Source organism: Bombyx mandarina, chromosome 04, assembly GCF_030267445.1.
Source record: "Bombyx mandarina strain Sakado chromosome 04, ASM3026744v2".
NCBI lineage: Eukaryota > Metazoa > Arthropoda > Insecta > Lepidoptera > Bombycidae > Bombyx > Bombyx mandarina.
The window spans coordinates 16,998,599-17,024,831 of record NC_143211.1 but is presented as its reverse complement, the minus strand read 5'-3'; the positions used below and the strand labels follow the sequence as shown (position 1 = coordinate 17,024,831).

Below are 26,233 nucleotides of genomic sequence, written 5' to 3'. Positions count from 1 at the left end.
TGGGCCTCAGATCATATAGCTGCGCTACTGGAGCTTACCAGTGCGCTTAGTGCGAGTTTTTTAACGTTCTCGATCTCGTAAAAGTTAACTAGTAGTAGTAGGTACTTACTGTATTATTTTCTCTTCAAAGGTTGTGCATACTTATTTTCAAATTTAAATCTGAGGATTAAAATTGAAAATTAATATCTAGATAGATAAATGTTTGCTTGCCACACTAACGAATAAAACCCGAGAATCATGTCTGGAACTATAAATAAAATTAACAAAATCCAACTAAGGACATACGATGCGTCGCCTGGAGAACAGATACTATAAAAATTAAAGCAAAAAATGCTGGTCAATTCGTTCGATCGGCGTACCTGCCGACCTAAGGTTGCCAAACGTTTTCTTTCTTTAGCCCACCAAGTCGGTCCGCCCGTGCCATGTTATAAAGCCGGGAGAAAGCACTTAGCCCGAACAGTCTCGTTTCGTCAGACGTTGGCGCGTTTCGGTTATTTCGCGCGCTTTTTGACGTATACAGAAATCAGTGTTGTAATTTTTACACGGATAATTTTTCGGTGCGTGACAATGGAAATGAGGTAAATATAATACAGATTTTTTATGTGCAAGAAATAAAAATTAACTTTCTCGGTTTCTTTATACACAAATAGAGAAGTGCTACTTATCACGATTTATCAATTAGTCGAGAAATAAATTGAATTATAATAATTTAAAACTTATGTTAAACCTAATATGATTTATCCAAAGTCAGTTACTTAAATGTTTTCTGTTGTACTTTGTTTCTATAGTCATTTCAATAGTGACTATTAAATTTCTTGCCTTCTTGTTGTCTATTGTCAGTCAAGAAGTTAATTTCTATTAATTTCTCGTGTACCGCAACATGAGAAATCGCTCGCTTTCTCATTGTACTAATACTTAACGCTTTAAGTTTCGTTCTTTGATTGTAATTGAAGTGAATTGAACTCCTTATAATATTTAAAGTCTCGTTTTTTATTATTATTTTTATGAGTAATAGTATCACGCCACACGTCAGTTAGTTTATAGACGTTGCGTAGATATTGTCAAAGTTAAATATTTCGATTATGGTGCATAAATTTTAATACCTATGGTCATTAAAGACTCATATGCGGACCCTCAAAGTGTACAATATTCCACTACAATTAATTTGATTTTGTTTTATTTTTTTATTGTATAAATAAACGTACCCTGCGGTTGCACCAATTTTAAATTTATCGTTCACGAACAAAAACCGCGCGATATTTCCCGAGATAAAGAGTTTTGCGTCTATCACTCTCTGGTTCGTAAATTACTCGTCGATTTATAGATCCATTGTTATGTATAATTACGATTCAGCTTACTCACTGTCTGTTCAGTGAGTCGGTAAGCTGAAGTAGCAGCGGGCTGGACATATGTATTTATGTATATGCCGTGGAACCGACGTTCACTGTACCAAAACGGGTTCTTGAGTGGAGACGGCGCACCGACAAACGCAATGGATGAGGAGAGCCAACGGTCGGGCTCACTGCTGTAAATTGGGAGAAGCCTATGTCCGGCAGTGGACGATTAATGATGATGATCATGAACACACTGTAGAATTTACTATAGCAGACATACCTAACGTTGTCCGGGTCATGTCATTTAGCATTATAAAAAGAACTCTATTTAACAAGCCAATCAATAGAGTATTGGAGTTCTTTGGACACATTGCTCGAAAGAGAAGGCTTACTAGCTTGAGCGTCTGATGATGACGGGCAAGATAGAGGGCAAACGTCCCAGAGGACGCACTCCCTCGAAATGGTCGGACGAAAAAAAATTATTTATTTATTAAAAATAATTAATATCTTGATATTAACATTACAAATAAAAAAAACAATCGTAGTTTTTTTTAAATTAACCCAACCGCGTTCGAAAGTAGACGCAGACATCGTCGATGATCATCCCGTGTGTCAGCTGTCACGTGACATTTGAAAAAATCAAGTGTTACTGCTTTTTTACGTCTCTGAAATCACCAATACTGCCACCTATCCGCGTCTTCGGAATTTCGAGTGTATTCTACGAATAATTACCAGCCGCCAAGGTTCTAAACAACGTTAAAGTAATTTCACAGCATTACTAGGACAAGAACTAATAAAAAAACTAGCCCATAACCGATTGATAGATTGACTAGGTACTTTTTACTCCTATTAAGGTATATTGCGTAACGAATCTGCATTATGAAATAAACATTTCAGTGACCAAAATAAATGATCTAGGTCTAACTTAGAATTTTGTTCCAAGGATTTTAAAAAGTACAAAAAACCGCGCAGTAAAGTGGTGCCTATTTATACCGCGAAACATTCTTGCGTTCCTGTTTGAAAGAAATACTTAAATAATAAATGAAATACTTAGATACTAGAAAATAGCAGGTAAATGTATCCAAATGCTCGAATTAGTGTTTATAATCGAATCCAAATCCAAGCCTTTTGTGCTTTGTTAAGGCTGCACGAAAATCAAGTACCTACAAATGTAGCTTTCGGAAAATACAGTGCTGAGATTATCTTTCCGTTTTCTGTACCGTTAATGTTGCTAACTTTGCGAGTAAAAGTTAACGAACACATTTCATAATATGTTTAATATAATATCACAGTAAGCTGTTCCGCATTAGCTACTTAAACGCATATTGCTTATTATCATCTTAAAGCGGTTCAGTTTTTTTTTTTTGTCTAATATGTAAATGCAAACGTAATGTGTAACTAAGAAAGTGTTGGGAGACTCGTTACATAATTGGTGCGCGCGGTCGCAACATCAATAAGTTCATAGTTTTAGTGTTTTTGTGTGCGCCTCACGATTGTGAGCGCGCGTTCGCAGGCTATTTTTATTTTAAGAATTTCTATTTATAATTGTTGTTTTTTTTTCATTATGCACCATCGACGTAGAACCTTCCAAATTTGATAGTTAGGGAGCTAATTCCTTTTATATTATAAGTACCGACTAAGGATGTTTGGATCTTTCTTTCCTAAGGATATAAAATATAGGAAAATTCCGTCATTTTCGAAGTAAGAAACATGATATTTCATATACTTGGTTCTGATTAAAAATTAGACATTGCATTACAAATAAGACATTGAACGTCGACATTTGAATCTCAAAAGAGATCTATAACACATTCTTTTGTATTAATTGGTTTAAGGGATCTAGTGTAATGCAGGATTCGGTACCGCCATTTTGCCGCTAAGCATTATGGCTTGATGGGTAATTAAGACTACGAACCAAACATAACCCCGGGAGAATTCAGATTCCAATAACTACACTAGGTAGACTTGCTCACAGCTTCTCTGTCTAACCAAAGCAAAGAAGTCGTCGTGGCCTAAAGGATAAGACGTCCGGTGCATTCGTATGTAACGATGCACCGGTGTTCGAACCCCGCAGGCGGGTACCAATTTTTCTAATGAAATACGTACTTAACAAATGTTCACGATTGACTTCCACGGTGAAGGAATAACATCGTGTAATAACAATCAAACCCGCAAAATTATAATTTGCGTAATCACTGGTGGTAGGACCTCTTGTGAGTCCGCGCGGGTAGGTACCACCACCCCGCCTATTTCTGCCGTGAAGCAGTAATGCGTTTCGGTTTGAAGGGTGGGGCAGCCGTTGTAATCATACTGAGACCTTAGAACTTATATCTCAAGGTGGGTGGCGCATTAACATTGTAGATGTCTATGGGCTCCAGTAACCACTTAGCACCAGGTGGGCTGTGAGCTCGTCCAACCATCTAAGCATTAAAAAAAAAAAAGTAATTATTCATTAATTATATAATTTGCTCATATTTTTGACTATTGCGTTACAATTCTCCCCGTTAAAACAAATTCTAATCTTAAAACATTAACATGTAACAAGGTAGGTAAATATTTCCTTAAGAATTTGGATATTTTTTACTAATTGTTAATTATGAAAAATTATACATACTTAGCTAATTAAACTCGGTTCATGAATTTTTATTGCATCATGTTTCATGCATTCCAAAAAATCTAACATACATTTTTAATTTTTTTTATTAAATTGGTACGTAGATTTTATCGTTGCGTCTGTTTTAAGTTTATAATATCTTCAAGAACATTAAAAGATATAGATCAAAAAGTTGAAATTATTAATTAAGATTATAATTTTTAATTACAACTTGAATAAGATACGCAAGTAACTTATATTGAATAGGCTTACATTTGATCAGAGTGCATGAATAAGAACTTCACGAAATACAACTTGCAATTTAAACCAATAAGCCTTATAGAGAATCACGCTTATGTGGTTAAACCAGAAGCTATTTTACGCACGAAGTAACGTTGCGCAACGAACTAAGTATCAAGTGGATCTCGTTAAATGCGAATTACGATGATCTTGCGCTAAAACATTACGCTAAGTCACACCCGCATTCAGTGTACGTAGGTAAGAGGATTTTTTTATATCTTTAAACGAGCAATTTTTGTATATAAATATATAATCTGAATCTCGGAAACGGCTCCAACGATTTTCATAAAATTTAGTACACAGGGGATTTCGGGGGCGATAAATCGACCTAACTACGATTTATTTTCAAGAAATGTTGTTTTGTTCGTGTTTTCAATAATCAACTTTATCGTTAATCAACTTAAACATTTTTTTTTATGGAAAGATAATAACAAATAATAATATAATATCAATATGTAATTCGTATTTAAATATAATTTGTAAACAACACAATTTATCAAAAAAAAAAACGGTAATTCTCTAGTTTTATTTATATAAGAACTTGATTATTGATAAGTAATAAAGTCAACACGCTGTATATCTTACTTTATATTAATTATCATGATCTAACAATACGACATTAAGAACAATAATAATGTGTGTTTTTAAATTCACATGATTGAATAAAAACTAAATAAGAATAGACAAACAAAACTTTAGGACTAGTGTGTACTGCCCATTGTAGTTGGTGGCATACTAATTGTTTATTTTACTGTCAATGTGTTTCTTGTTAAGCCAAAATCATTTCATATGACAAATAGAAATATTAGTATTAAGAAATAGACTGAAGAAATAGGCTGCTTATAGGAGACGAGTAAATAATATTAAAAGCTGTGCTAGTGGTAAAAGTTAGTAAAGGAAGAAACTAATAATAAAAATGTCAGAGAACGATCTAATACTATAAAACGATAGTAAAATTGAGTTAAGTTATTTCACTAATTTATTTCATTACTAGCGACCCGCCCTCGCTTCGCTTCGGAAACATTAAAACACACGTGAAACCAAAAAAAAAAAAATTGCCTATGTTCATCAGGGACAATGTCGGCTTCTAATGGAAAAATAATTTTTCAAATCGGTCCAGTAGTTTCGGAGCCTATTCGAAACAAACAAACAAACAAATCTTTCCTCTTTATAATATTAGTATAGACAATTTTTTTTAAATCTGATTATGCATAATTTTAAAGTTTCAAATCCATTGGAACACGACCGTTTTGCGGCAGAATCATGCAGGTTGGTACTACCAACCGGTGTTTGCGCAGACCGCACCAACAGTGAATAATTATTTATTTAGACGTATAACCACATGAACACATAATAATATGTAACATAATGTCACATCTTGTTCGAATAGAGAAGTTGTAAACCTTGACTCCGTTGCATTGAGTACCTATACATGTTCCGAGCTGCCTGAGGGATTGATCTGTGCATATAGAACTTTGTATTAATGTATTTGTTGCCCAGGATCAACTATTTAAATTAAAAGACAATGCTTACAAACGAATGTGAACAAATGATGTTAAAATTAGGGTTGAACTTAAGGCGGCAGAGCACAAGGAAATGTGTGTTTAACTTAGTGCGAGTTTTTTAACGTTCTCGATAGCGTAAAAGTTAGGTAGCTCATATTTGTATGGAATGGAATGGGATGGTTAACTTTTACGCTAGCGAGAACGTTAAGAAACTCGCACTAAGCACACCTGGATGCATTTTTCGTTAATAAACATACATTGGTAAATCCTGGAAACATATCACATGATATAACTAAATAATATTACTAGAGTTAATAGAATTATGTACATACAACTAATGCGTAGTGGATATTGATTGTTAAATAGTAGGCAAAGAGAATTATCAAATGATTAACTAAATAGCAGCAGGAACATTTTAGAAAGTTTTTTTTTTTGTAAATTGAACATACGCAATACGAAATAGTGAGGGATGTTATGCAGCAGAAATAATTCGAGAATGATTACAAGTCAAAGCGATTATTTCCGCTAAAATAAAGGGAAATCATTCGTGTAATTACAAAAGCCAAGGAGAAACACTTAATAGGGCTACTGACCTATGATATAATAAACTTATTAACAGGAAAATTGCATAACATTGAACAGGCGCGGAAAGAAATCGGAAATCGATTTCGACAGGATAATATAAAATCGATACTCTGCTTCGATTTTGGTTAATTATAAAGCATTAGATGAATAATCAAATATGCATGAGTCACAAAACGTTTTGAATTATTACAAAACCAGTTTATCGGATCAAATTATCTTGAAAATTCATCTGTCTTCATGTATGTTTTGGTTTAGATCAACGATTATCCATCCAATCATGTACCCAATATCTGGCTGTTAAATTAAGCGGGCAAAGGATAATTTTGGATTTGTATCTACCGAAGAACTAGAATGCGAATTAGGTCCGGTGGATGCTACTTATCAAGTTATAAAGCCACCTGTCACCAAATACTAATGAACCATCGAAAACCTATCACTAATATTAATAGAGAGATAAATGTTCAATGATAGGAATACAAGCTATTTTTATTAAAAAAAAATTTTAATCCCCTAACATAAGGGGCAAATATTTTCCTTCAAACATCCTCTACACAGACACTCTAATTATGGTTTGTAAAGTGCCAACATAAAAAAATCCACTACGAAATTTAAATTTCAAGCAAACCAGTTTACTAAAGAGTATATTGTAACAACATTTAACTAATCTCAGTAATGTTACGACACATTCAACAATGTAACGATACAAAATGAATCAACGTCTTCAATTAACGATTGTCCACAGTCTATTGACACTAGACATTGTGGGCTGATAGCTGGTGACGACACTGACACAGATGTCGAGTGATCTATACACAGGTTGTTGTGTCAGCTATTCTATTAATACAGTTCTTAGAAATGTAGGTGGACTGTATTAGAAGTTATATGATGGAACAAAATCAAATGTACTGTAGTTTTAAATGAACAAATTACTGACCGGAATAGAATCTGAACTAACAGCCAAAAGTGAACACTTTAAACACAATTATTATTTTAATGATTAAATAAAGAAGCTGATCTAGTATGAGCTCAGTCTTAAGAAAACATAAATATATCGATGCCTGTCTGTGAACCATTACTTCTCGATGATGAAACATAAAATACATTGATAAATCCTTGAAATTAAATCAATACAACTTAGACCATTCCGATGGAATTTTGAAATAATCCAAGTCGTAAACAGGATGATGGCATTAATTGGAATTTAAATGGCTAACTATTCATTTACTATCAGTATTTATGTTTGATTGATCAATATGATAAAGGTAATTAGAACGACCATAAAGTCAAGTACGAAACTGTAGCAATAGGCCAAATTTAAAACGATACTGACCTAAGACCCTAGTATTGAAAGTACTTAAACTGACTAAGGGAATTTATTGTGAATTGCCATATCAAATACTCTTGTACCTTTGACCAGTAAGATTATAAAGTAATTTTTTACTAATATATAATATAATTTAGAAGAAAGTGATGGTATCGCGACGGAAGACGGAGGAAAATATATTTTAATAAAATAAAAACTAACAAAGCATGAAATTAATAATGGTGAGATATTACAAGTTATATACGTGTAAGTAATAAGTTATAACAAGTTTTGTTATTTATTATGCTTCGGCTTACTATTAAAAAGACTTGTATTATACTATATTTTCCCTATTTATTTATATTTACAAAACCAAATCTTGATTGAACAAGATTGTTACGCAAACGAAAGTGAAACGTGATAATGGTGTCTAAAATCCACATGCCATTACACAAGGATTTGTTCGTGATTAAGTGCCGAATAACGGTGACTGAGTTTACCATCATTAATAATTAAACGATTTACGCACGCATTTACACTGAGCGAAAGTCTTGTATTGAGAATGACATTACAGATTTTAAAGAAAGCCTTCATTACATTTACTGTGATTTGAATTCTCTTAATGTATATCTCTTCAGACCTGATCCATAATATGTGAGTTTTACATTTTAGATTCTACGTACAAAAAGGAATTATTATTTAGTATGTAGCAAAAGAAATCTAATAAAAAAAAAGTGGTCTCATAGTACTACCTTCCCTGAATTGACAGTGACAAAATATTTTTACGAAACGAATTGACAGATTGTTGTAATACTGTTGTACAGAATGTTGTAAGATTCGTCAGTTAATTAATTTAATTTTATTCTAGATTTCGATTAACTCAATTTTAATGATTTAATTTAGTACCACCTCAGGCGCATCTGATCTGTGAGCGGATCCAAATCCCATTTCAAATCACGATAAGCTTAGATCGGGTAATCTTGCAATTGTTTTATAAATTTTACAGTTTTCTCCGTATTTGACATTACAGTTTTTGTAGTCCCGGTCAAGCTAGCACTTTAGTATTAGAAAGTATCACGAGCTAGCAAAAAATGAGATTATAGATATATTTCATATTGCATTCATACTGAATGCAAGACGACTTCAAGTGACAACATTCATGATTGATGTACCACACGAGTGGTAATTTCCGTATGTCCATCAAGACCAACATGAATATGAATGATATTTGACAATTCAGCTACAAATCACTATTATTAGTTCTGCCACAAAAGAAGCTCAGTCCAAATTGCCTCGTCAAAGTTTCTCATTTCTCAACCTAAGTCTTTATTAATCAAGTCATCCTCCTTTGACAGATTTATAAATAATTCTTTATAAAAATTTTTCCTCCTAGATTCAACTCAAGCGTAACACAATAAGATTTTTTTTCTTTCACTTGAATTAGTAAATTAAAAAACATTCTCTAGCGAAATTGCACAAAACTAATATAGTAATAGTCTATTACAATTACAAAACAAAACTGAAGCAACTGAAAATTGCGTGCTACAAATCGAATTCAAGTTTACGCAGTTTCCGTATTCTCAATAACGTTTCAAAGTCAAATAGAATAGTTAAAAAACGATTTTCTAGCACGAAGATTATATTAAATGGACAACGTTGGCTACACGAAATGCAATTAATAATGGCGTAACAGTTCGCTTTATAAATTGCGTTAGACTTGACAATGAAAGAAGTGTCACGACTCGATCTGGTATTAGAAACAAATCCTGCTTGTGATTCTATTAAAACTAAACGGCTGACCTTTGATTTTTGAATGATAAAAAACAAATCAAATTTTATTAACAGAATTCTGTCTTTAGAATAAGTGAAGGCGGTTGAAACCGAAATGAGTCACAGGCGACACGGTTTAACACATTCTAACTTATTACGGATTTACATTGCTTACGGATAGTGCTTTATCTGTGTTACAAATACCTCTAGGTATTAGAGTAAGTATATATTTTACTTTTATTTATTTCATAGGTAATTAAAATATTAAAAACATGTACTATTCGGTTTTACACGCTGAAGTTTCCAGAGAGTCGAACCAACAATAGTCAAAAGATTACCAATTTTTTTTTTTCAATTACCTTTCCTATTCCATAATTGTATTTAAAGTTTGGAACGCAAATCGTTTGCAATCGAAAGTGCACTAGAATTTCGCATTCCGACGTGCTTAGTTAGCAAGGTGCATTAACACAATCTTTGGTCACGGATCAGATACCATATAACATAAATGAACAATAATACTCTTAGTGAGTTCAGTTGCAAACGGTAGTTCAAGAGATATTGGACAATAGGTAAGTTTTCATTTCACGATTCGATGGTTCCGATGGAGAAAGCATCAAAACGTGCCAATGGTTTTTTTGTTTGTTTATGTAGGCACGTGATGCGGATGCTATGTTTTAAAATGTAGTTTGTAAACTGTAATGTTCATGTGTAATCCAATAAGAAAATCGCTGCAATCCATAGCCCCTTAAATATCCAGAGCGACCGATTAAAATTAGCTAAGTGATGACGCATGTGGCCATATTAATATTATCTAGACTCAGGAAATCCTTTGCAGCAGTAATGCGGTGTTAACATAATAATATCCAATTTTATATTTCCACCGATAGAATACGCAATTAAAAAAAAATACACGTTTATAACATTAAATAAAGGTCAGATTTTTAATTGCTCCTGCAGCTTTTAGAAGTGGCCAAATACGAAAGTTCAACTAAACAATTATTTTGCGGAACTAACCGCTACACATGGTTTAACAGAATTTTTTAATTACAACTGTGAAGTCTAAATAGTTTTACGTCTGTGGTTTTAAGGCGCAGCTAAGCACAATTTGCATATGCACAGAAAAATGTATATACTCATCAATCTTAATTTAAAATTAAAACCTGCATTTGTTTGTAAGTCAGGGTAGTGTACCACCCGGTCGGTCGCGTTGCCGATCCGGTGGTAGATTCTGCGAAGCACTGCTCTTACTAGGGTAATTATAATTAGTTGTTAATTAATTAGTAACATTAATTGTTCGGAACGAACACATACGGGGGAGCTTTAAAGTCACATCAATCACAGAGAAAATGACGGAAAATCGCCTTAGATGGTATGGCCATATCATGAGACGGGACGAAGACCATCTAGTGAAAATCGCATTAAGCTTGCCAGAACAAAAGAAAGGTAGAGGACGCCCGCCATCGATCTGGTGGTTAAACATCGAAAGAGACATTAAGAAAGCCCAATTGCCAAAACCGACAACCCAGGACAGATCAGCCTGGCGCCGTAGAGAGAGGAGACCCGACCCCAGATAACGGGAACAGGGATGGATAGTAGTAGTAGTAGTAGCAGTTAATTAATTATTAAATATTTAATTAATTTCTATATTAGTTCACCTACACGCTAGGGTAACACTGACATAGCCTCTCAAGACTGTCAGCATAGGTAGAAAAAAAAGCTTGGGTTTAATTGAGTTCAACGAAATTAATGATTTCATTTAAAAATCTGATTTATATCTTAAATTGTTTTTCAAGCACAGATTTGATAAAACCTGAATAATAACTGTAAAATTTTTTGTTCGTTGTCGTTTTCGGTATTGACATAGTTAATGCGGTTGGACGCCACGGATTTTTAAATGAGTATTTAACCATTCTTCTATTGTTCATTGAAAAAAACCTATGCTTAATAATTTTTGGAATATTTTTTCTTCTACCCAAATTGGAGGTGTTATATAAGCGTTTTCGTCTGGTATTATTGCATTGCTAGCTTAATTAAATAAATATAAAAAATATATTAAATTCCATACGTCTTTTAACTTAAAAAATTTATAAAATTTGAAACAATGACGTAGGTTATGTAGTACCTACGCTCTTTAAATTTTTCCCAATTAGAAATATCATAGATGTCCGGGAAAAACACTGTAAACAAAATTATAAATCATTTAGCGATTAGCCTCATCATTTTTCCATATGAGCTTGCACGTTTCGCGTGATTATCAAGAAAGGACTCTGAAATAGAACTGGTACGATTTGAACTATTTATGGATATTTAAATGTTGCCAATAATGCGTCGGGGGAACTATTCCAAAAACCGATTTCACTGTAACAAATATGGACTTCGTCCGAGGCGGCGATAACAAAAACTATGTAGTGCTTGGACCAGCTTGGACATATGATACTTTTAATTTGTCTGAAAACTCAATTTGTAGACCACTGTAGGAACGATCCTTCAAGAATGAGAACAATGTATGTAACTACCAAGGCTACGAAACCCTAACACCATTGTAAAACTTATGCTGCGTTGCTTCGAAATGTGGAGTAGAAGTTAGGAGATGACCCTTGAGGGTTTAAGGATCGAACTGTGGGCCCGAGGTAACATATTAAAAACGTTGCGCAATCGACTTTTTCGCCTATAATCATAAAAATAGTTACAGCAATCCATCGACTTTAATTACGATAAAGTTAAATAAATACCATTGGGACAGGCCTGGGTTACGCGACACATTGCAATGTTTTTATCTCACACATGTACGTCGCAGTGTTCCGTTGACCCACTTAAATCGGTCACATAATCGACAGTTTTATGGACGTGTTGAATTACTGTTGTTCGACTCGTTTTTTTTACCATTTAAAGTTTGTCATTTTAATTGTCGATGGTCGTCGCGTCGTGATGGCGGTAACGACAATTTTGATTTGCACACTTAATTAATATTTCGTAATAACGGAAAAGAATATAGGTAATTTTATTTTTAATATACAAAATTAAATGGTTTTGAATTTTGCTTTTCATTGAAATAATTGATGGAACTTATGATTTTATCAATTCACTGGTAGAAGAACGCGCTTTAGTCGGCTTAGTAGGTAAAAATATAGAGCTTTCCTGTCTATTTCTGCCGTAGACCGCGTCCAAATCAATCAGGAATAATAGCATTAAACTTTGTGTCAAATTTGACCGGGGTAGACACGAACTACACGAACTGGACGACAGAACTATTCTACATGTTTCAATTTTCACTCTGGGACTTCGGTTCCCTCTGTATTTTGTACCGCATGTTCCATGGGGAGTGCTCTGAGGAATTGTTCGAGATGATACCAACGTCTCGTTTTTACCATCGCACCGCCCGCCACCGGAGTAGAGTTCAGCCATACTACCAGGAGCCACTGCGGTCATCCACAGTGCGTTTCCAGAGGTCTTTCTTGCCACGTACCATCCGGCTATGGAATGAGCTCCCCTCCACGGTGTTTCCCGAGCGCTATGACATGCCCTTCTTCAAACAAGGCTTGGGCGACGGTAACCACTTACCATCAGGTGGGGCGTACACTCGTTTGCCTAAAAAGGCATAAAAAAAAATAAAAAAACTGTATATCAGACGTAGAACGTCCAACCATTCATTTTCAAATCAGTTCCTGCGACTATCGACACGTCTAGGCACTTTTTCTAAATAATACTTGGACAGTAGTTAACTGTTGATATTTTTAACTGAGACATTATTTACTACGCCTTATCTTAATTGATTTTATCCTCAAAAACTACAGTAGCCACAATAGCACTGCTGTCAGAACCTAATTTTAAATTCTCACGAATCTCACTAAATTAAATGGCAATAACAATGATAAATTCTAGAGACAAATCGAACATGTTCCTCTTGGCCTGAATTAGGATTTTTTCTACTACTTGAACCCAAGACTCATACACATATCCGGCTGCCACGCGAATATTTGCTTACGGAAATCAAACCCGCGACCTTCGGCCTAGCAATCAGGGACTCTAACAACTACGCCAACAGGTCGGACATAAACACACATATTCCGATTTATTTTTGGTATTTGCGATCTGTCACGCGTTTACATGACAGTCCTTTATAAAACGACATACGTATTTCTATTCTGAGATAAGACTCATTTTCCATTGCTATCCGAACTTTTACTTTAAAGTGATCACCGATGTTCATCCATGGAATTAGGTAATCCCTGAATCACATAGTGTAGACGCTCCTCAATAAGCTTGATAGAGTCAAATTGTTGCCCTAGACACGTCCTTACGGATCCATCAGATCCAATAACCTTTGCACTAGACGCCTTCAGCTCTAACACTAGGATCAAGCTTAGGAACCCCGGTAATCGTACTCGTCGAACTCGACAAAGTGTTCGACATGCTACCTAACTCATGCATCAGCCCGCTGAGTTTCTCGCCGGATCTTTTCATCGGGTCGCCATTCCAATCCGGTAGTAGATTCATTCGCGAAACAGCTGCTCTCAAGTTTTTAGGTTTCCTTCGGAGGCGCTCGGGCAGCTGTTAACAAATCCCACCCCTCCTGGCTGAGCGTTTGTTCACCCCCCTCTTTCTTGGTGAAACCGGAAAGGCCTCCGGGCCAGCAGGAACCCGTCAATCCTAAAAAATAAAATAAAATTGTTCTAAAAGTGGCAGCAGAAGCTGAATACCCGAAGTTGCATACTTAAGGCATATAAGGGACCTATTACATAATATTCTCTGGCCACAAATTACACACTTAATACAGTACACCGGCTATGTGTGTTGCACTAATTTAATACAACAGCTGGTCGTTATATAACCGCCCTGCGTACCGCGTCGCCGTTTTGGAGAAATTACTTCTTTTATGTAACACCGGTCGACATTTTACTGACAGTGCATTGAACAGATTATTTAAAATATTGATTAATGGGTCGGACGCATACGAAATCCGAATACGCACGGCGGTGTTTTTAATACGCTTCTGTTATAGTATTTTCTTTAGCTTTCGTAGTTGTAGATTCGTAGTAAATTAAAAAAAATCGAGTTTAAATCGTAAAAGTGGTTTTAATATCTATGAAACGCGACCTTCCAACGTAATTGTCATGAAATTCCAGACGTCCGATTAACTTGAAAATTTACACACGCATTAACGAACGTTAACGATACAGTAATCTTATAAACTCTTGCTAAATGTCTATGTATGATTTACAGAATTTCAAAATCTAATCTATTCTAATTAACATAAAAAAAATATAGATTATTCTATACGGCAAAGTACTACCATCCTGCTTATTTTTGCCACGAAGCAGTCATACGTCCCGGCTTGAAGGATGAGACATTCGGATACAATGTATGTATGCGTATTTCTGCCGTGAAGCAGTAGTGCGTTTCGGTTTGAAGGGTGGGGCAGCCGTTTTGTAACTATACTTGAGACCTTAAAACTTATATCTCAAGGTGGGTGGCGCATTTACGTTGTAATATTTATGGGCTCCAGCAATCACTTAAAACCAGGTGGGCTTTGAACTCGTCCACCAAACTAAGCAATAAAAAAAAATACAACCTCGCATTTAAAACCTCAATCTGGGGTGTGAAGGAACGCTCCTTCCAGCGGCATTCACGTTGTTATGTTTATGCGCATCGGTGACCACTTAAGACCAGTTGCCTTAAGAGCTCGCTCACCCATTTGCGTAGTAAATAAATAAAACCGTAAAATAAATGCAATTTATTCTAATTGTTCCAGGTGGAGTTTTCTCTTAGCGCTTTTGCTGGTCGGAGTGGCGATGGCTTCGGATGAAGAAGACAGTATACCTGACGTGGGAGTGGAGGAAGACAGCGATGAACTGGCTCTGGATCAGGAGGTAAGAAATGGGCCATTTCCTATATTCATTCTGTTTTATTTATTTATTTTTGTGTAATAAAAATTAAACCCGAAACATTACAATTTGTTTTGATTACTGGTGATAGGACGTCTTGTGAGTCCGCACGGGTAGGTACCAACGCCCTGCCTATTTCTGCCGTGAAGCAGTAATGCGTTTCGGTTTGAAGGGTGGGGTAGCCATTGTAACTATATTGAGACCTTAGAACTTATATCTCAAGGTGAGTGGCGCATTTACATTGCAGATGTCTATGGGCTCCAGTAACAACTTAACACCAGGTGGGCTGTGAGCTCGTCCACCCACCTAAGCAATAAAAAAAATATAAAGATAATAATACTGAATAATATTGAATGATATGTATTTTTTATTCGTATTTGTTTATTGGCTCGATCAAATATAAAACGTAGGTATATAATTTAATTTTGTCATCTGTTATCAATTACCATTATTCTACAATAAGTCATTGAATGTTTGAAATATTAACTGCTTAGATGGCGCTGAAATGAAAAAAAAATGGAGAGTATCATCATTCAAAAAGCACCTTAAATTAAAAATTTTAACTATGGCATTTACGAGTAACTATTCACTTAACATAGTAAATATCTTATCACCACTATACTACTAATGTCAAATGTTGTCATACTTTAATTATTTTAGTATAAATACTAAAACAGGAAAATGGTAATCGAATGATAGTATCGTTCGATCTAAGACTAATTACCGGATAGCGTAGCAACACACCGAATGGATTGTTAGAATCGAGTAATTGATGCTCTATAGATATCTGAAACTGATCGGATGTATAGACACAAGATATCTAAGATAAATGTTCTTGAAGTCTTATATATTTACTGGTAGAGCCTCTTGTGAGTCCGCGCGGGTAGGTACGATTTGAAGGATGGGGCAGCCGTTGTAACTATACTTGAGACCTTAGAACTTATATCTCAAGGTGGGTGGCGCATTTACGTTATAGATGTCTATGGGCTCCAGTAACCACTTAACACCAGGTGGGTTGTAAGCTCGTCCACCCATCTAAGCAATAAAAAAAAAAGTTGGTGTTGACTGGCACAGTGAGTTTGTTCAGGGTATTTTTCACTATATTTAATACTGATGCATCTCAGAAATTGATCGCGCACCATGTAGGTATATTTATAATCCAACATACGGATTTTAATAACACGAAGTAATGAAAAACAGGTCGCATTCTAATGAAAGTGTTTGAGAGTATGCAATAAAGAAATTTTAAACGAAAGCAATGCGGCCGATCGATTTCACGGCAACATTTCAAATATGCCCGAAATATCGACCGCAACAGTGTTGCTAACTCGCTACTACGTGCAATTTTTAAACGACCCGCTGTGTGAATTAGTCTAACACAAGGCCGCCGGTGCAGTGAAAGTGGAAAGCAAATCACTTTTTATTATTAACTTTAAGAATTTTATATCGCTCAATAAAAGTAGCGGTAAATTGAATATTTGAATCGAAGGGGATCGCATTTAGAAATTTCAATATTATTTTCATATTGCATTTGATTTTTCAATGATTACATGTTTTATATGCATTTAATTACTTTGTCCCAATTAGTCGAATGCTTTTTCGTTGGAATAGCGTTTCAACGTACTTTTATTTATGTCCTAAAATGGAGAGACGATCTCAAGGCACCTGATATTAAACTTGATTGTAGTGTTGTATTTGTTCATCAATATTTAACTAGTTTAGATAAGCAAGCGGCTTAGCGGACTGTGTGCCTAGTGAGAATTTTTTAACGTTGCCGATAGCGTAAAAGTTAGGTACTCAAATTTATGGAGTTTGAACGTTTGCCGCTAGGGGCGCTTTTCCAACTGCATGCAAATTTGAATTAACTTTTACGCTATCGAGAGCGTTAAAACACTTGCACTAAGCACCCTGGATAAATAAGAAGTCGCAAACCCGTATTTTATTATATTATTAAAGAATGGTAATGAACGTTTATTGCATATAGTATTTACAACTTAGCATGAACCCAAAAACGTGAAGTTCCACTGACCACAACAGCTATGTTCTTTTGCGATTCTCTCAAAATTATGCGTGTCACAGAAATACGACTGTATAGATATTTGATAGTGCTTAGGAACGTAGACCTGTTTCATTTGGTTAGTCAAACGATTTCAAATGATTCATGAATTATGCCGTCTTTATCGCAATGTGCATATTTGGTATATAGCTCGATACTTTTCAGAGTTGCCTCGCGACTTGAATAAAAACTGTTTTTGGAACGAAGTTCCTTATCGCGCGTTGTGAAAGGGGGCTAGACGGAAAAAATTCTTACGAAAAGTTGTCACGACACTTTTTAGATCCGTCATTCTGACCAATCAACGTGTAGGCGCTTATCGCGTGACATTGCTCGTATCCGATTGGTCCGCGTAATGAGTACAGTTTCTCGAGATAGCGTTTCAACAATAGTAATTTAGTTCATAGTATTGTTTTTTTTTTCTTCATAATGCCGTAATTTATTATTATAACTTAAAAAAAAAATTACAATTCCTTCACTAATTAATCGAAAGGAACTTCGTTCCATCCGGGTGTCCCTTGACACCTCTGTCTTTTATTTATTTTATTATTCGCTCCACCGAATAGTTTTACTCTAAAGTAGAACAGGAAATCATAGATGAACTAAAGACTTGGAAGCGTAGAACGTTATTTACGGGTATTATACGAATAGCACCAGCTACTGCGATCAGTTGTTACGCAATCGCGTGAGAAATATGCTAATGTGGCTGTTCGCTCTCGACTCGCACGCGACGTAACTTGCGATAGACAGGAGAGATTACAATAAAAACGGTATTATCTGTAACTCTATATGCCCTTTCTAGGGTTTTAATGTAGGTATTTCAATACAAAAATATTTTCCAACGAACAAAAGTCATTTAAAAAATCTATTAATAAATACGTGAAGCAAAAACTTTGTAGCCTTTTTTACGAAAATTACGCAGTCGAAGAAGTATGATATTTTCCACGCTTATAGTTTATATAGATAAGGAGTGCAGAATGCTAATATTTTTTAAAAATTATGCATAAGAAACACATTAAATCAATAAGAAAAACATTACACACACTACCATGTATTTGACACACGCACACGTATATCCTCTTTTGTTTATTGTTAAAGTCTGTGGTCTAATTGAGAATATATTAATATTGTTTGTCCAATAATCTTATTTGTCTACAGTGTTGTCTACAACCATGGCGAAATTTGTGATTTATAGAAGTACCTATAGTCTTTGACAATAGAACCTTAATAATGTTCAAACTTATAATTGAAATTAATTATGGTCGAATTTCGACCCCTGGACGATCACTAGTAAAGTTAATTGCTTACGCGTGAAGACATACGAAAGGAGTTATTGTTAGTTATAGCTTTATTATCTACTTTTCTTTTGTTTTATTCTTGGTTCACGGTAATACAGTGTGTTCATTAAAAAATGTTTATTCGCAAATTTAAACAAATTTTAATTGAATGAATGTCTCCTTATGTTTTTTTATGTAAACCACTTTCTGTTTGTAACTGGTTTTACGAATGCCTTTCGTCGTGTCGTGGCCTAAAGGATAAGACATCCGGTGCATTCGTGTTGAGCGATGCACCGGTATTCGAATCCCAGGCAGGTACCAATTTTTCTAATGAAATACGTACTCAACAAAATTAAATGTTCGCGATTGACTTCCACGGTGAAGGAATATCGTGCGTAAATTACTGGTGGTAGGACCTCTTCTGAGTGCGCGGCGGCGCAGTTAAGTAACACCGCCCTGCTTATTTCTGCCGTGAAGCAGTAATGCGTTTCGGTTTGAAGGATGCTCTTCTGAGTGCGCGGCGGCGCGGTTAAGTAACACCGCCCTGCTTATTTCTGCCGTGAAGCAGTAATGCGTTTCGGTTTGAAGGATGGGGCAGCCGTTGTAACTATACTGAGACCTTAGAACTTATATCTCAAGGTAAGTGGCGGCATTTACGTTGTAGATGTCTATGGGCTCCAGTAATCACTTCAGACCAGGTGGGCTGTGAGCTAGTCCACCCATCTAAGCAATAAAAAAAATGCTATAAATGAGAGTAAAAGTGTGTTTATTAATAGATCGTTAAAGAAATCGGAGATGCAATCGAGCAGCGGTTAATAAATTATGACAGTCAAAGCTCTAACAAAAACCTCTCACCCGGGTTGCTGACTTGCTGCCAGGGCTGTACTCGGCCATAATTTAAAATTGACAAAAAACATACAGTATTATTCCGATTTAAATTTTTACAACTATCTTAAATTCGCACGAGTTAGCCTCTCTCATTGAAATAGGAATTATAATTTTATTGACGTATTGACTCATAGTTAATTATAATACAATAATTTTAAAACAATTCAAACATAAAAGTACCTATTTAAAAGATTATGACTATTATGATGTGTATCATCGTTTATTTGCACAAAGCTCTTGTAATACTACAAAATACTCCAACATCTTTCATAATGAAATTAAATTTAAACATCCCTCTAAATCCGCCTCATGCGTGATACAATTTCTACATAACACAATTGATTTTATAAATACATAACTGTCGCGTCGTCTCGCACGATCGCCTCCGAATATCCGACTTGAACTTTTTATGCAATAATTATTAGGTATTTAGTTATAACGACAATGTCGCAGCCGCGTTATTGAAAAAAAAAACTGGTTTAATTGAAGACAGTCTTGCACGCAGACCAAACTCACGATCCACTTAAATGGTTACCGACCCTCATGGACATCAGCAATCCTAAGGATACAGTCAAACTTTTTTTTTCGGGTTTGGGGCCAAACCTCGTGCGAGGTTTCCACCCATAGGGGGCGCCTGGGGTATGTGGAACTTGACGGTCTGCAGATGTTGGGAGTAGACCGCGGGGCCAAGGATGCTTTAAGACCCTACCCACCAAACCCAACGAACCAACCTACCGTTCTAGATTAACTGCCGACGTTGATTAAAAAAGGGCATTTGTGAACTTTGCGATACATAACAATATTAGGTAGCTTACATAACAGGTACTTTTAATGCTTATACGGGTAAACGAGTTCGCAGTCCACCTGGTATTAAGTGGTTACCGGAATCCGTGGATATCAACAACGTAAATTCCGCCACTCACCCTGAAACAAAAATCGTAAGTCTATATTTAGTACAACGTTGCGGTATCGTTCTCATTTTGAATTTGCCTATCCCAATATCTTGTGTAAGCACTCCGCCAATACATCCGTAACCTATTAAAAACCAAATCATAAAAGTCACCTAAAAAGCTCAAAACAAAATTCACAGAATGAACCGAATAATTATATCATTATGGAGTCAATTCGAAAGTCCAATGATGCTTATATTTTTTTCTTTATTTGTCGATTCTAACAGTCATTATTCTCGTACTGAGTTACTGCCACATAATAGCTATTCAATACACGATTATGCAAGCTAGGTACGTAATTATATAAAAGTTTGTCGACAAAATTAAATTTTCCATTTCACATTCAACACCCAATCAAGCGCGACGTTAAGAACTTTTGAAAATAAAAATTCGGATTCACTACATTATTTTTTATTGCAATCAATATTACTAGTGTCGCCAGTATATACTTGTGTGCTGGACTAAATTTGCTGACCCCATTCATTTTGTTGTAGCTATGAAATCCATTAACAACTTTACACTAAGTAACTTGTGCAATTGAGTTAAAAATTAACTAAATCATCTTACGTATCAAAACTTTTCAAATCCAAACTATTATGTCCAATTATGTTGTTAAGGACTTTGAAACGAAGTTTTATCTCTTGCAACAGAACTCGGCCCATTTACTGTTACATCTTGTCTATGTCAGCACGACGAAAATGTGGCACCTTTAACAATTTAAAAGTTTGGTCCCTCACCCAGCTTAGAGAGAGGTAAGGTTCACCAAAGGATAACCCGGCAACAGTAAGACTAGTATCCGTAGAAAATATTCTTCTTTCTTGCAAGAGCGTCTTTCATTTAGACATAGGGATGTTATAGATCATCTCTATTGTAATAGTGATGACAATTATTATGTATTCTTAAAGATGAATACACTGAAATTGCATATTATAATTGACGGCCTCTATACCTAAAGCTACGTTGTATCGTAATATTGACCAAACAAATAACTATTTTCAGGAAACAAGGAATCTTCGTCCGCGTGCTTACACGCCGACTGCATACAACGCTCTGCCCAGCGGCTTCCGTCCAACACCTTCCCTGGCTGAGCTGGCTGGGTACCAACAACGGCCACAACAGCAGGAGCAGCAAGAATACGTCGTACCTACCAGGCAGCAACAGCAAGTTTACATCGAAGAGCCTCGAGCGCCCGTCAGAGCTGTCCAGAGAAAGGTAAGGTCATAAATCAATAATCACTATAAAAAATAATAATTTATTAGTGACAATTATAAGTTACGTAAGTTTTAATTGTTCTGCTCGTGGCGTTTAAGTTATCTATTAAGTTAAGAAGCTTCTCACGCTACTTTTGTAATTCTAATACACATCTAAAATGAAACACTAAATGTTTTGTATCGGCATAATGGTAGTCTCCTTCCGACCCATGAGGCAATTAACCTACAATGTACTGTCGTTATGAAAAATAAACGTAATCAAACTTATCGATAATCTTCAACTCTATTCGTTTTTTAATTATCTGCGAAGGATAAAATCGGACATTGGTATAACCAATTTAATAAAACTGTTTAAACCGGTATGTCTGTATCTTGAAGAAAAGTAATCAAAATAGATATGACGTAACGAAAGAAGAGATACAGAAAACAAACTAACAATTTTTGGATTTTTTTTCTGTTCGTTTATTGGCGCACGTCTTCTGAACTACTGAATCAATTTTCCAATGATATTTTATATTAATTTGGACCAGAATATAGACTTTATTTCATTAAAAGATTACTAACTCTATTTACTTTAATACGTTTTCACGCTCAAACCACCAACTGATTTCCACGAAATTCGTTATAAACATGCTCTAAACTGATATAAGCAATCTATCAGGATCTGCGATTTAAAGTGTAATCCACGCACAGGAGGCTACGGGCTGATAGCTAGTACAATAAATATATTTTTACAGCCTCAAGAGCAAAGACCACTGAAATACCAACAACAACAACTCCAAGAAGTCGAAGAAGAACTAGAAGACGAGAAGGAGGAGCCGGACCGTCTCTCTGAGCTGCTCCAACAGTCAAAGTTCAACTGCGTCGGCAAACAGACCGGCTACTACGCTGACGAGGAACTTAACTGCGAAGTGTTCCACTACTGCCAGGACAGCGTCAAGCACTCCTGGATCTGCCCGGACGGCTTCACATTCCACCAGGTAAGAATATTTTGTAAACGGATAGAGTCGAAGGCTGGGCAATGGACATCGGCTTAAGTATTAGGTATGTAGCTCTGGTCCATTGGTGTTGTCTTTCGTGTCGAAACATCACAAATTTAATGCAACTCATCTTGAGGCATGAGGCGAGAGTCTCAACACTATACTGCTATGCAACCCTTCAAACTTAAAATGCTAAAATAACTATATGTGTCTATTCAACTAGGAACATCCAGTATAAATAGGATCCTCCTTGCGTCGTATTCCTCATTGCTGAGGGTCGTGACCACCCCTTTGTATCACCTTCACACGCACGATCTTTCTCCATCTATTCTTCTCTTTGGCGGTGTGGAGGGCGTTGTGAAATGTGGAAACAAGAGCGGTGCCGATCTGGTCGGACCAACGTATTGGGTTGCGACCTCGAGGTCTTTTCCCATCCACTTTACCGGTTACAATGAGCCTCTCGAGATTGCTACCATCCTTTCTTGCAATGTGACCGAAGTATTTAAGGACTCTGCGAAGACACTCGGATAAATAGCATACCAGACCTTAAATGGCCAATTACCATAGCCCGAATTAAGACAAGATTCGCTGCAATCGTTCGAAGCCTTGATTTAAAACAATTGCCAAACACATGAATCACAACGCCGTGTGGGCATCGACCTTCAATAGAAATTAACAACTAGTTACTTGTTATTCATTTACATGCAACAACTCTGCGACTGTACAATTAGGTATCGCTTGTGTAATAGAATCGAATTGATAGTTTTTTGTTTGTTTTTATAGGCTTACTAGCTGTACCCGTCCGCTTCGCTGGGCATTTAAAATTAACATTATTATTTCTCACCCCCACAAAGATTCTCATCATTGACGCCCCCGCTACTGGTGTAGAGAGTCCAACACTCATATAAATATTAGCCTATTCATTAAGTACATGTATTTTTTACATGGACACCAAGTTTCAAGTCAATCGGATGCACGGTAAAAACCACTGTAGATTTATATATTAGTATAAATTAACTGTAGACCATCTGTGGACGAAGACTTGGTTTCATTTTACTAAAACATAGATCATTTCTAAATGGCATAAACTTAAGAGACAAAATCGAAAGTGTTTTGCTTCTAAATTTCTATCTAAGCGAATTTGTTCGTGGCAATTATTTAAGACACGTTCTCCTGATATACGAGTGTAATCGCATAAAATTAAATAAATGAATACATTTGAGCCATTTATCTTATTAATTTAAATGTTGAAAAATTCGAATCAATAAGGACAGATCTGTTATTATCATAAATTTTTTTTTATTGCCTGTCTGGGTGGACGAGCTCACAGCCCACCTGATGTTAAGTGGTTACTGGAGCCCATGGACATCTACAATAAAATGCGCCACCCACCTTGAGATATAAGTTCTAAGATCTCAGTATAGTTACAACGGCTGCCCCACCCTTCAAACCGAAACGCCTGACTGCTTCACGGCAGAAGTAGGCAGGACGGTGGTACCTACCCGCGCGGACTCACAAGCAGTCCTACCACCAGTAAAAAATAATCAGAGGCAAGTTGCTACTTATACGTAAAACGATTTGTTTTGTTCATCTGTTGCTTCATACCTCTCAATAATAATGTTACATGTATTTATTACATTGAGCATAATTTTTATAACGACTTATAGCTGATTTTTCAATTCGAAATTTCAGTTTCACTTTTACTCTGATGATCCAGAATCTGTCTTCAACTAAAAGACAGCATATTATTGTGTGTGTTAGTTTCTCTCGATAAACGTTTGCTTGGAAGAAATTGTTCCAAGCAAGCAAGACAGTTGCAACATTAATCCTTCGCAATAGGAGATATAATTTTTTTGGGTAGTATTTAATCCTACAACTGTACACGATATAAAGTCATGACAGCATTCGCTCCCTTCTAAGTCGACTTTAGACGTGTGCCTATTGAAAGTATAGATTGGATGGTCAAATACAAAATTGGCAAAGTAATTTTACGTTGCAATCTCGAATTTGGTGCCCACGTGAGATATTCTATCAAAATTAAATTATTTTTTTTTTTTTTTTTATTGCCCTTGTAGGCAGACGAGCATACGGCCCACCCGATAGTGGGTGGTTACCGTCGCCCATGGACTTCGGCAATGCCAGGGGCAAGCCGCTGCTTACCTATAAGCAACAATATCTCCTCGTAGCGGCAGTCACACGCGTCCTGTTCCCAGGTGCACCTGATCTGCATGCCGCCGACGCACGACAACATCTGCCAGAAGTCGTCGAAGTACCACTTCGTGAACGAGTACCTGTACCGGCCGGTGAACCAGGACGAGGTGGACAAGAAGCCCAACGTGTCCCTCAAGTACTCGGACCGGTACTACCCGGCCGAGGTGTACAGGGACGACCGGTACGAGCAGGACGAGGAAGAGGAAGAGGTCAGACATCGACTTTTTTACACTTTTCGAGCGAATCTATACTAATATTATAAAGCTGAAGAGTTTGTTTGTTTGTTTGAACGCGCTAATCTCAGGAACTACTGGTCCGATTAGAAAAATTATTTCAGTGTTAGATAGCCCATTTATTGAAGAAGGCTATATATAGGCTATATAACATCATGAGACCGATACAAGTCGAGCACCAATAAAGAAGGTTTCAAAATATTTTCACATTCTACGTAAATGAACTGGGGGGTAAAATTTAGCGTTATGCCAAAGTAACTATTCCACGCGGACGGAGTCGCGGGAAAAGCTAGTACTTCATAATTTTCCGTGTATACAAAGTTATCGGAAAGTATATATTTTATACAACATAAACCGAACAGTTCTATCCAGTTTTTTTTATTACATATAGACAACAACAATGTATGAGCAATTTCGTATTTTCTAATCTACTTTTTATTATGAATATTCAATATGAGAAAGTATTTAAGTTTGTTCTCCGATTCCATTTTACTTTCACGCTAGCTTAGCTTTAATATAAATCCTATCAAATACAAATTCGCAATAATAATGTCAGATAATAGTGTGTGAAGTGTGATGGTAATTTCTGATGCTCGTCTCACAGGAAGAAGCCCCTCGTCGCCACCCTCAGCCCCAGCCTCAGCTGCAGCAGCTCCGCGCGTCTCCGAGGCCTCAACCTGCCCAGGTGTTCAGGTCGGCGGAGGAGGTGAACATTCCTCTGGGCCAGAGACGTCCCCAACGCCCATACGACTTCGACTTTTAGATTCTCACAATACAATCAAAATCTTTATTGATATATGATATTGTTATTTTTTGTTTTATCGATTTGAAACGATAGCAACAATCGCTGTGTTCTCAACACTCTCTTTCAAAAGCTCCTTGTTGGTTGTAATTAATGGGAATTTGTAAATAATAAAAACCTTAATGTCTAAGTTATCTTATCTTATTTATGTACGATAATAAAAGATTTGTTAAGTTACAAATTAGTTTTAAGCTAGTCTTTTTGTATGATTTGGTTAAGATCAAATAAAATTTGAAACTATATAATTTCAGTTTTATTGTTTTGAATTAATGATGGATGGATGTGAGAAATTTCATAAAGAAAATTTGAAGTATCCTGACATATATGTGACTGTGTCAAAAGGAACAATCTAA

The 26,233-nt window shown here is 36.0% G+C and overlaps 1 protein-coding gene across 1 annotated transcript; it reads left to right on the top strand.

Annotated features, from left to right (window-relative positions):
- The first annotated feature begins 425 nt into the window (after positions 1-425).
- Positions 426-26,120, top strand: LOC114253344 (uncharacterized). Its single transcript, XM_028188192.2, has 6 exons — positions 426-578; positions 15,143-15,260; positions 21,443-21,655; positions 22,392-22,634; positions 24,848-25,054; positions 25,683-26,120. Exons 1-6 carry the CDS (start codon positions 568-570, stop codon positions 25,839-25,841), a joined length of 951 nt encoding a protein of 316 aa, XP_028043993.1. The 5' UTR covers positions 426-567; the 3' UTR covers positions 25,842-26,120.
- The last annotated feature ends 113 nt before the right edge of the window (positions 26,121-26,233 follow it).